Here is a 13,096-nt window from a genome sequence, read left to right as displayed (position 1 = left end):
TCTTAAACCTATGTCCTTATTTACGTAGCATACATATGTTTAGCCATTTAATTGTATTTCGGTTTGACCGTAGATTTGACCGAAAAATTATGTTATGTACTAGTATAAAAATCATGTACTGCCTCCATCCCTGGATAAAGTTGAGCAAGTAATTTTGGAATGGAGGGAATACCTAAATTCATATTAGAAAAATGCCCCTAAAAGACGCTTCGTGGCTCATGCTCGCGCCCCCTTTGGGCGATGGTGGGGGCGAACCCTAGCCCATCCCCAGCACCCCCGGGTCACCTCTCGATCACCCGCCGCAGCCGGGCAAAGCCCGCGTAGAGCCGATGACGGTGGGATCTCCTCGTCCCCCGCGCTACGGTAGCCTACAGGGCAGTCGCGGCTGGAGGCGTTGGGCTTTGACTTGGACCGACGGTGCGAGGAAGCTTCTTGGTGGGCATGGTGGCTTCCGAGGGGCGCAACTGCGGAGGTTGGCGGTGAGACGCGTCGGCGACGGGATCTTCTGCAGGGAGGCGCACCGGTACGGGTCTGATCTGGGTTGCCGTGGGCGTGTGGCGGGTTGGACAGGGCTGCGTCGAGACGGCCATCTCTGGAGATGTTGGAGTCGGTCATGGCCGCTTTGGTCGAGGTGCCATGGCTCCCAAAGGGGACGAGGAAGTGGAGCTAGGTTTTGGGGTGGCGAGGCAGCCGGTGGTGGTTGCGTTGGCCGCTCGGGAGGCACCGTTGCTAGGGCTGGAGGCGATCTTCTTCGGCGGGTGGTCATCTTGGATTACCGGATTGATGCTATCCAGGATATAGTTTTCTTAAACCTATTATGTTAAAAAATAAAAAAAGTCTTAAACCTATGTCCTTATTTAACGGTTTAGGTTTGACCATCATTTGACCAAAAATATTATGTTATGTCATTGTGTAAAAATCATGTACTCTCTCCGTTCCTAGATAAAGTTGAGCAAGTTATTTTGAGAGGGAGGGAGTATCTGAATTCATATAAAAAATGCAAATAGTACATATTTATATTAAATGTGTCATGTATTCTTAGTCAAACTATTGTTCAAAGTTAAATCACCGAAAACGAGGATGACTAAAGTAGAGTCTTATTTTGTCTTATTTTTCACTAAACAAAAGCTTATATCATAAATAGCATTTTAAATATTTTTCAATGCAATCTTTCCTAGTACAACCTCCGTTCATAATCACTTTGCATTATGTGTTTAGTCAAAATTAAACTTTATAAATTTGATCAAATATTTAGAAAAAATGTCAACAACTACAATATAAAATTCACATTGTATTTGTTGACATTTTTTACTTTGGTCGTCAATATGGCCAATAACACACGTGACACTGTGCTAAAAGCGTGTTCTATTCTATTTAACTCACTAAACCCTGAACTCCGTGAGCTTTATTTGATTAGCCGATGCTGGCTTGGACATCATTGTGCTACCATGACGGCTCCAACAAGATTGCACCAGATCAAATTCTACGACACAATCTCGAGACAAAATGTGAATAGAGCGGATTTTCACCATCATTAGCACCGCAGTGGTTAGTGGAGCGCTTGAGCTGTGAATCCTCTCGATGTCATATTTGAAATATCTTTCCAACAATATGTTTTTGGTACTATCATATAGAGTATGTTTTATCTGTCAAAGTTTTGTCTCAAAATGTATTATGGGTTTATACATATAAAAATAGTTTTCTTCTTGTTGACTTAACTTAGCGTCAGAAAAAGCAATATTATATAGCAATCCTAATGCTTTCTTTTTACTACATCATTCGGCTCCAACAAGATTGCGCCGGATCATATGTTACCTTATGTCACAATCTCGAGATAAAAGGTGAATAGAACAGATTTTCACCATCATTAGCACCCAGTGTAGCTTCAGCTGTGCATCCTCTCGGTGCTAACACCTAACACGGCCCCTTTTGCGTTATTCAGCGTACACACGAATCATGCATATTGGATTTGTGGTTTGTTATCATTCGCATTGCCACGTACTTAAAGGCAAAAGTGGTGTGATCGAATACATCACACGAAAAAGCTGTGTGGTCTACCCCCGAAAAAGAAAAATAAAAGCATTTTAAGGATAAAGAGAAGTGTACAAAAAGGAACACGAATTTTGCTATAACGGCGACGTTAGATTTTTCAGCTAGATCATGGGAACGGAACACCTACAAATAAAAGGATGTGATTGGTTGATTTATCGAAGAAAAAAATTGAAGGACGTGAGAACACTGTAGTATCTTCCTTCTCGGTCGTATAGTGTAATAACATTAGTAAATAGAAGAGTACTGTATATGGGTATTTGACTCGGAGGCCCCGAGCACGGCAGACAAGCTTTATAACTCCCCGCGCTCCGTCTTCCTCCCGCTCGCTCCTCCAACCTCACGTACGTACGGTAACTCAACCTCCAAAGCCCCTCGCTAGTCATACTACACCCTGTGCGCGCGCGGCAGGCTCACCGGTTGCGCGCGCGGCGGCACGTAGTGCCATTCATGGGGAACGCTCTGGCCGGCAGGCGGCGCGTGGCGAAGGTGATGACGGTGGACGGCGCCACGTTCCGGTACAAGGCGCCGGCCACGGCGGGCACGGCGCTGCGCGGCCATCCGGGCCACCAGCTCCTGGAGTCGGACGAGGTGCGGCGGCTGGGCGTGCGCGCGAGGCCGCTGGACCGCGACGCGGCGCTGAAGCCGGGGAAGCTCTACTTCCTGGTGCAGCTCCCTCGTGGTGGTGGGGGGCGCGGGGACGCGGACGATGACCTGCGCGCCCCGCGGAAGACGTGGTCCGGTGCGCTCCACGTGGGCGCGAGGGAGCGGCTGGAGAGCCTGATGCTCTCGCGCCGCACCGTGTCGGACGTGGCGTCGCTGATGCCGTCGTCCCGGGGGGCGGTGGTGGGTGGTGGTGCGGGACTTGGCGGGGAGGGGGTGTCGGGGCGGCGGTCGTCGTCGGTTGAGGCCGGCGCGGACGGCGCGGTGCGGCTGCGGATGCGGCTGCCGAAGGCGGAGGTGGCGAGGCTGATGAAGGAGAGCCGGGACCCCGCCGAGGCCGCCGAGCGGATCATGCAGCTCTGCGTCGCCAGGGACCAGGGCGGCGGCCCCGCGCCGTCGGGGCCGGCGCGCCACGCCTCGGCGCCCGCCTCCGCGCTGTACACCGGCAAGACGGCCGTGAAGAAAGAGGTGAGCATCTTCCCTTCCCGTGACCTTGCGTGCGTTGACAGGGCTCGCCCGCCATGTTACTCCACATTCTCTTTTCCCAAACTTGCTGAGACGATAATTTGGCACCGTGCGAACCAACTCCCGAGCTCAATCAGGCATGGCCGATAAGGACGTACGTCTCCAGTAATTCCGCCCGTCTTCCTCCAACCGAAATGGCTGCACGCAGAAAACCGAAACAATCTGCCGGCGAAGCAACACCAACCAGACCATAAGTGGCAATGTGCCGAGTCTGCCAGTTCATGCCGTGGGCGTTCCAAATCGCTCTGTTGCGTGCGCGCGCCGATAAGCCCGATCACGTCGAACGAGCTGGTGAAGCTTCTTCCTCGCTCGATCCTCCTCGCCCATCAACCGGATCGGAGCGCATCTCGCGTCCCAGCAGCTGTGCCCGGCAGCTTCACGGCGCGCGGCACGTGTCCCGGCGGCCATGTGAGGGCGCCCTGCTCCGGCCGGCACGCCCAGCTTAACTTAATCCAATCCGATCCGAGCCCAATTAGTAGCACTGGAAGCCAGGTCAAGTCAATTTCGCTTCATCAGTTTCCGCTGTGCTCTGGCGCTGCGGCGGTAGGTGATGTGGTTAGCTCGATAGCTCAGGCCGCGCCACGTCAAGCGAGCGGGGACGTGCCTGAATCGTTCCTGCATGTGCACAAAAGATTCTCAGGCTTGTTTGTTTAGTGCGCTAACCACGCGATTCTACAGATTACTACTGCACTATACAGTTGATCGGTGCTAAACTGGTAATGACACGCGATTCGTGAATAGTTTAGTTGATTCCGTCACCTACGTGTCTCCGTCTCGAGGTAGGTACCTCTTCGGTTTGAATTTCCAGTTGGTTTGACCAAATTTAGGAAATTCTTTGATTCATAGAATTTGCATAGAAATTATGTAGGATTTAGATTTTATAAAAAATTCTATACCAATCGTTGCATTCATAGGAACATATGCTATACCAAATAAGCCTATAGAAATCTTCTAGCGCAAATCCTTTAACACAATTAAAGAGAATTCATCTTTCTATATGAATCAACTAGATACGACATCCTAATCATGCGTTTTTCCTAGTCAAATGGTTTTTCCTATCCGGTGAATCAAATGAACCCTTAATGGTAACTTACTAAAAGGGTAACCATCCCGTATAATTTAGCCCCTCAAACAGCTGATAGCTCGGTACCAAGTGTTCTATATGATCTCCATCCTCCGCCGGCTTCCTTTTAGAACAAATGGAGCTCGATGGTTGGATTTTTCCACGCGGCGGAGGGTACGGACAGATGGTCTGATTCCGGCGATGGCAGCAACGAGCCGAAAGTCAACATGGTCTTGAAGGGCAAAGCTTGCATGCCGTCGGTTGGAGTTTTGGGCGGAGGAATCGACATGTCGGCTAAGGGGCTATGGCTCGATTCCGGCGATGAAACTAACCTGCGAGCGAGTTAGAGTGGGGCAGGAGGACGGTAGAGATTGAGGGATCTCGGTAGAGCCTAATGGTGGTCACTAGAAGCAAGTAGCAACGCTGGGAAATGCCGTCATTTCTTCTTCCCCTTTCTCTCTCGTCACTACAGTAGTTTTGAGGGTCGACTCTCCGCTCCCGGGCCAAACCGATGCTCTCCCCGGCGGTGCTGCCGTCCGGCGGAAGCTAAGGCGAGGCGCCGGCGTCCAAATTGTAGATTTTAGATGTAGTTTGTCCTCTATGGCGTATGGGAGTAGGTCATCGGAGCTCGTCGGCTGGCTCCGATGCGTTCTGGGCGTCGTCGTCCTAGCTGCCGCGCTCTGGCAAGTGCGGCCGGTGGGGGCTTGGATCCCAGAGATCTCCGTCAATAAAGTCGGCTTCTGGAGTTATTCGGCTCGGGCGGCCCCGCACGCCACCGATCCGTCGACCTCGGCCATCTCCACCATGCTTCCATGGAGGAAGTTGGAAGAGGAGGCCGCGTGTTCGAGCTCCACCACAAATAAGTGCGTTCTTCCATCAGATCAAGTCGAACCGGCGACTTCCCTGGTTCTTCCTAGTCACCATGGTGGTGGTGGAGAATTGGGGATTCATTTGAATTCTGATCTCTTCGGATCTGGTGGATGGGGAGATGTGGTGACTGCATATGTCTTGCCGAGTGCATCCTCGATGACCTCTCGCCGATCTCGTGTCGGCCCGCCGTCGACTCTCATGGCCGAAGGCGGCCACTCCCAACTTGCACGCCATTGTCCAATACGTGGTGCAAGGTAACATTCAACTTCCGTGCTATGCCGATTCGGAGGCCCTTCAATTCCGGTGCGATAAGCTCCCGTTAGCCGATCCAAGTGGTCATGTCCCCGGTGTCGCTGTGGTAGTTCGTGGCCGGAATTTCTGCGAGCAAGGTGGAGAAGGAGCTGGACCTGGACATGATTGCTTTCTCTGTTTTAGTTCTGAGGTCCTCTATGCGATTTGCCAGGACTTGGTTGTAATTTATTTTTTCTTAGAGGTCCTGTATGTAAGTTGTATCTCCACCGCTCTATATTAATGCAATCATCTAGGTCCTTCCGGACCTATCCTCGTTCAAAAAAAAAAAAAAAAAAAAAGTAGCAACGCTGGAGAATAGGTGATGATGCGGTACCTACGAAGGAGGAGCCTATCATGACGGGGTATATTTGAAAGTCGGAGACAGCGCGGAGCAAACTTTTTACTCTTCTAAGCATATCAAGCCTTTGAAAGATCTGCTAGATCAAATTTAGCCTCTTAAAACGAAATTTGTACTCCTCTGAAGCCCCCCTTTTAGGAATCGGCTACAGGATGCCCTAAGACTAGCGCGCGTACGCAAGTCGTTGGGCCAACTTCTTGTTAGATCAGTCCTGACTCTGGGCAATTATCATGAGCCGTTGCTTTTCCCTTTTTTGGTACGAGAGGCAAAGTGACTTCATATAGTGCTTCGCAATGCTTCCCTTTCAAGCAAAGAGCTCGATCGATTGTCAAACCTTGCATAAAAATTGCCGTATTCGCCTATTCGGTCACAGGATTCGATCGACGACAAATATGAACATCTACAAATTCGTATATACTGTAAAACTGTGTAGCAAGTGTTAACACCAGCTTGCTCTTTTCCCTGCAGAAGCGGACGAGGTTCATGGCGGTGCCGGACGAGATCATCGGATGACGAAACGGAACGGCGTTTCATCGCGCGACGTTCTAATGTGTGTATGTTTTTGTCGAAATTTGCTGGGTTTGGAATATGAGAAGCTGCCGAGATACACGCATGGCTTCCTGCCTCCCCAGCAATTTCTGAACTAGGATATGCCCACCATCTCTCGTCTTCTTACCTCTCTCATGGGTACTGTAGTTTGTGTAGTAGTGCTTACTAGCAAAACTAGAAAGAAAGAAAAAATGTACTTAATCAGTTCGTGTAAATATTCCGCTGCTTAATCAGTGCTTGCATTGTTGGAAAATTAGGCACAATTTCCGTGATTAATCCCAGAATATAAAACATGATGGCAGCAACTAGTAACATGTGAAACTCAAACATACTAGATGCATTAATCAACATGAGTAGCAGCAGCGCAAACGGTACAACATCCATCGCTAAGCAGATCGAGATATGTCGCACGTACCGATCTGGTGGAGGTGGCGGTGGAGGTGTAGCAGATGATGTCGCGGCGGTAACGTTGTTGATGACAACGTTGTTGACGACGGGGACGACGGGTCGAAGTAGACGGCGTTGAAGACGACGGCAGGCAGCACCGCCCTACTTGGACGGAAGGCGACCCGTGATGAAGAGCTTGAGCAGTCGCGCAAAGCGCTTCCCAAAAACCTAATTCGCCCTCTCCCGTACAGGACCGCAAGGACGAGTGGTTCCGGAGACCTGCTCTCCCGTTCGCCGATGCACGTCGGCGAGCGGGATGGAGTAGGCTACGATGGCGGCGCAAGCAGAGAGAGGTGGAAACCCTAACTCGTTCAGTATATTTCTGCGGTAGCCGGGCAAGAGATTATATAGGCTCGGGAAACCCTAGGCAACGTGGGCCACGCCCACGTCGCACGAACGTTTCGAGTCGGTTACAGATAGCCCACGATCCGGGAGCGACCCGAACCGACTAACTGCGACGCGTCCGTCTATGACTCTGTTCGTTTTCCTGAGCTGCAAAAAGTAAGGAAAGTCTCGGCTCGAGGCTCAATCCACTCACCACGAGCGCGTCGTGTCGTGTCGAGTCGAGACGAGCGAGGAGGAGGAGGAGCGCGCGCGTGTAGCACTCCTCACTTACTAGTGGTGGAACAACCCACCTTATAAGGTGGTCTAACTTCCTCCCAACTTTTCATGTGGGACTAAACTTCCCACCTCTTGCTACTCCCTAGTGAGCTGCCACCAACTTGGGCTCAAACTCACAAGGCTTCCACTATGTGGGCTTTGACATTTATAGGAAACTCTGAAATCTAGTATGGGCCACTAAGTGTAGGCCCAATATTTCAACAATCCCCCACCAGATTTCAAATCCCCATTTAGAGATTTACCAATACTCGCTGCTTGTTTATATACCAGTGTTTCAGCGGAGACTGTTAAGTTGAACTTCCGCCTAGAACCTTAAGCTACATCCATTCACACTTGAACAATGGACTAAGCCTTGAATTGCAAGTTTTGCGTGAACAGGGTTTCACTCAAAGTCATGACCAGTACATGGCTGCCAGTAGCCTACCCCGCGGGTGAAGCATATGCGTCATACTTCGTGGTCTCTTCATGAGTTTACTAGAGATCACCCAAAATCTCATAGATTGCGACGTTTAACAATCGGACTCATATAGGTGCGTTATTTCAAGAATGCTCTGTAGGACAGCATCTTTGCTAATATAGCCAACATAAACACATTAAGGCTTGTTGCCAACCTGCCTTACATCAATTGAGAGTTGTGCATCTTCACATAGAGAGGGTTACATAATACTCTCATCAATTAAACCACTAGTTTGTTCTTCCCAGGTCCTAATTCACGGGATCTCCGATCACAAAGGTTGGGTTACCACTATGGTGTAACATCAACGGGTCTCAAACCCATCTCCCTCGATGCACTTTCTATCACATTACGTGATAGTCCCTTTGTAAAGGGATCTGCCAGGTTTTTGTCTGTTTGAATATATGTAACAGTTATTACTCCGGAGTTTCGCAATTTCCTGATAGACTTCAAACGTCTCTTGACGTGTCTTGATGACTTCGCGTTATCCTTAGAATTGTTCACTTTGACAATTACAGTTTGATTGTCACAATTCAAAAGGATTGCCGGAACAGGTTTTTCAACCACAGGCAAGTCCATCAAGAGCTCACGCAACCATTCTGATTCAACAGTGGTTGTGTCTAAAGCAAGAGTTCTGCTTCCATAGTTGACCTCGTCAATATGGTTTGCTTGCAAGATCTCCATGATCTTGCGCCACCTCCAAAGGTAAATACATACCCACTTGTGGCATACGAGATCAGCTACATCTCGAGATCCAATTCGAATCAATATATCCTTCAAGCACAATGGGTGCCCCTGAATAGTGAATCCCATAACTCATTGGACCACATAGGTAGCGCATGACCCTAGCAAGTGCATGCCAATGCTCAGGACCCGGGTTTGACATGAACCTACTCAACTTGCTAACAGCAAAAGAGATGTCGGGTCTAGTCGCGCTCGCTAAGTACATGAGTGAGCCAACAATCTGAGAATATCTCAATTGATCTATGGCAATCCTCTGGTTCTTGCGTAGTGTCACACTGGGATCATAAGGTGTTGGAGAAGACTTGCTATCAATATAGCCGAACCGGCTCAAAATCTTCTCAACATAATGGGATTGCGTTAGAGTAATCCCACTCTCGTTCTTAATTAGCTTGATGTTCAGAATCACATCAGCTTCTCCCAGATCTTTCATATCAAAACTCTTTGACAAGAAAGACTTGACCTCGTGTATTACTCTCATGTTTGTACCAAAGATCAGAATATCATCCATATACAAACATAGTATAACACCTTCGCCCCCACCATAGCGATAGTAAACACACTTGTCAGCCTCATTGACAACAAAGCCTACAGAAGTTAAAGTTCTGTCAAACTTCTTATGCCATTGCTTAGGTGCTTGTTTCAGGCCATATAAAGATTTCAGCAACTTGCACACCTTTCTTTCTTCACCTTTTACTACAAACCCATCAGGCTGATCCATATAGATTTCCTCTTTCAACTCTCCATTAAGGAAAGCTGTCTTTACGTCCATTTGATGAACGATAAGACCATAGGAGGCAGCCATGGATAGTAGTACTCGAATGGTGGTAAGTCTAGCGACAGGTGAATAGGTGTCGAAGTAATCTTCGCCTTCTCTCTGTGTGTAGCCTTTCGCTACAAGCCGCGCCTTGTACTTTTCAATAGTACCATCAGGTCTTAGCTTCTTCTTGAACACCCATTTGCAGCCCACAGGCTTGCATCCATGGGGTCGTTCTGATAGCTCCCAAGTTCCATTAGAAAGGATCGAGTCCATCTCGTTATGGATAGCTTCTTTCCAGTCATCTGCATCTGGAGATGCATATGCCTCTGCAATGGACGTGGGAGTATCATCCACAAGGTACACAATGAAATCATCACCAAAGGATTTTTCAATCCTTCGTCTCTTGCTCCGTTTAGGAGCTTCATTGTCATCCTTCTCAGTAACATTCTCATGTGATTGTTCAAAATACTCATTAGATGTACTGGACTCAGGAATTATCTCAGTAGAAATTCTAGCAATGCTATGCATATCTTTCATAGGAAACATATTCTCAAAAAATGTTGCATCACGAGATTCCATAATAGTATCAACATGCATATCAGGTACCTCGGATTGAACTACTAAAAATCTATATCCTACACTCCGAGGAGCATAACCTAGAAAGATACAATCCACTATCTTTGGTCCAAGTTTGCGCTTCTTAGTAATTGGAATATTGACTTTAGCCAAACATCCCCATGTGCGCAAATACGAAAGTGATGGTTTTCTCCCAGCCCACTCCTCGTAAGGGGTTTTATCTTTATTCTTGTTAGGAACTCTATTCAGGACATGACATGAAGTCAACAAAGCCTCCCCCACCATGCCTTTGATAAACCAGCAGTGGCTAACATGGAATTCACCAAGTCAGTCAGCGTGCGGTTTTTCCTCTCGGCAACCCCGTTTGATTGGGGTGAATAGGGAGGCGTCCTCTCATGAATAATGCCATGTTCCTCACAGAATTCATCAAAGATTTTAGGAAAATATTCGCCACCACGATCCGACCTAAGACGCTTGATCTTTCTCTCTAGTTGATTTTGAACTTCAGCCTTATAAATTTTAAAGTAGTCTAAAGCTTCATCTTTAGTTCGCAACAAATAAACATAGCAAAATCTAGTCGCATCATCAATCAATGTCATGAAATATCTCTTTCCACCTTTTGTCAACACACCATTCATCTCGCATAGATCAGAATGTATGAGTTCTAGAGGTGCCAAGTTTCTCTCCTCGGCCGCCTTGTGAGGCTTCCGAGGTTGCTTTGATTGCACACAACTATGGCACTTAAAACCTTTGGCAATGGTGAAATTCGGAATTAAACTTAAACTGGATAGCCGAGACATTAAACCAAAATTAATGTGACATAAACGAGAATGCCAAACACTGGTATCATCACTAACATTGCCACATATATGGTTCACAGACTTATTACTGAAATCAGAAAGCGAAAAGCGGAACAAGCCTCCGCACTCATAGCCTTTACCAATAAATTGTCCAAACTTGGAAACAACTACTTTATTTGACTCTAAAACAACCTTAAACCCATCTCTGCATAGAAGGGAGCCGCTAACGAGATTCTTGTTCATAGTAGGGACATGCTGCACGTTCCTCAGCTGCACGATCTTCCCCGAAGTGAACTTCAGATCTACCGTGCCAACACCACGAACAGAAGCATGTGACCCATTCCCCATCAAGACGGAAGAATCCCGGGCGATCTGGTAAGAAGTGAACATGGATATGTCAGCACACACATGAACATTAGCACCTCTATCAATCCACCAACATGGAGATTGAAATACCGAAAGAACAGTAAAGAGATTACCGTACCCATCAGCATTGCTAGCGGTCACCGTGTTGACTTGCCTCGCCTATTTCTTGCCGTCTGCCCTCACGCGACAGTCCTTAGAAAAGGGGCCAGTCTCTCCACATCTAAACCAGCTCCGAACTGCTTTGTTTATCATCCACTCCTACTAGAAGGTTGTAGTCTTCATAGGCTTATTGAAGGAGGGCTTGTTATTCCCTTTGTTCTTGCTTTGTAGGGTTTCTTCGCACCATGTTGGCGCTAGACTGACCCTCTCCTTTCTCGCATTATCCTTAGCCCGAGCTTTCTCCTCAACATCAAGAGATGCTATCAGATTTTCAAGCGATATCTCCTGTCTCTTGTGTTTGAGAGTTGTGGCAAAGTTCCTCCATGAAGGGGGCAACTTAGCGATGATGCATCCAGCCACAAACTTGTCAGGTAAGGCACACTTAAGGAGTTCAAGCTCTTTCGCAATGCACTGTATCTCATGAGCTTGTTCGACTACGTAACGGTTGTTAACCATCCCGATGTCATGGAAGCTCTCCATGATGTACGATTCATCACTGCATCGGTTGCACCGAACTTAGCATTCAGTGCATCCCAGAGCTCTTTACCATCTGTTATGTGCATGTACACATCACACAGACGATCAGCAAGAATACATAGAACGCATCCGACGAAGAGATTATTGTTTTCCTTGAACTTGTTCTGATCTTGGTCAGATATAGTTCCTTCAGGTAAACCATCAGTAACTTCGAACACTTTCAGATGAGTAAGCCAGAGCATGGCCTTATACTGCCACCTCTTAAAGTGCACACCGGTAAACTTATCCGGCCTCAGTGCATCAGAAAAACCAGCCATTGTTAACTCAGGAAATTGCCTACAATTAGGTTTTTGGATTGTTGGAAAATTAGGCACAATTTCCATGATTAATTCCAGAATATAAAACATGATGGCAGCAACTAGTAACATGTGAAACTCAAACATACTAGATGCATTAATCAACATGAGTAGCAGCAGCGCAAACGGTACAGCATCCATCGCTAAGCAGATCGAGATATGTCGCACGTACCGATCTGGTGGAGGTGGCGGTGGAGGTGTAGCAGATGATGTCGCGGCGGTAACGTTGTTGACGACGGGGACGACGGGTCGAAGTAGACGGCGTTGAAGACGACGGTAGGCAGCACCGTCCGACTTGGACGGAAGGCGACCCGTGATGAAGAGCTTGAGCAGTCGCGCAGAGCGCTTCCCAAAAACCTAATTCGCCCTCTCCCGTACAGGATCGCAAGGACGAGTGGTTCCGGAGACCTGCTCTCCCGTTCGCCGATGCACGTCGGCGAGCGGGATGGAGTAGGCTACGATGGCGGCGCAAGCAGAGAGAGGTGGAAACCCTAACTCGTTCAGTATATTTCTGTGGTAGCCGGGCAAGAGATTATATAGGCTCGGGAAACCCTAGGCAACGTGGGCCACGCCCACGTCGCACGAACGTTTCGAGTCGGTTACAGATAGCCCACGATCCGGGAGCGACCCGAACCGACTAACTGCGACGCGTCCGTCCAGGACTCTGTTCGTTTTCCTGAGCTGCAAAAAGTAAGGAAAGTCTCGGCTCAATCCACTCACCACGAGCGCGGCGCGCGCGTCGCGTCGAGACGAGCGAGGAGGAGGAGCGCGCGTGTAGCACTCCTATTCTCACTCACTTACTAGTGGTGGAACAACCCACCTTATAAGGTGGTCTAACTTCCTCCCAACTTTCCATGTGGGACTAAACTTCCCACCTCTTGCTACTCCCTAGTGAGCTGCCACCAACTTAGGCTCAAACTCACAAGGCTTCTACTATGTGAGCTTTGACATTTATAAGAAAATCTGAAATC

The 13,096-nt window shown here is 48.3% G+C and overlaps 1 protein-coding gene across 1 annotated transcript; it reads left to right on the top strand.

Annotated features, from left to right (window-relative positions):
• Positions 1 to 2,337: 2,337 nt before the first annotated feature.
• On the top strand, positions 2,338 to 6,601 carry LOC127301310 (uncharacterized protein At1g66480). The gene is made up of 2 exons (XM_051331523.2): positions 2,338 to 3,180; positions 6,288 to 6,601. Exons 1-2 carry the CDS (start codon positions 2,500 to 2,502, stop codon positions 6,330 to 6,332), a joined length of 726 nt encoding a protein of 241 aa, XP_051187483.1. The 5' UTR covers positions 2,338 to 2,499; the 3' UTR covers positions 6,333 to 6,601.
• Positions 6,602 to 13,096: the final 6,495 nt, after the last annotated feature.

The sequence above is a fragment of the Lolium perenne genome, chromosome 5 (genome assembly GCF_019359855.2).
Source record: "Lolium perenne isolate Kyuss_39 chromosome 5, Kyuss_2.0, whole genome shotgun sequence".
Classification (NCBI taxonomy): Eukaryota; Viridiplantae; Streptophyta; class Magnoliopsida; order Poales; family Poaceae; genus Lolium; species Lolium perenne.
This window is presented reverse-complemented; position numbering and strand designations above follow the sequence as displayed.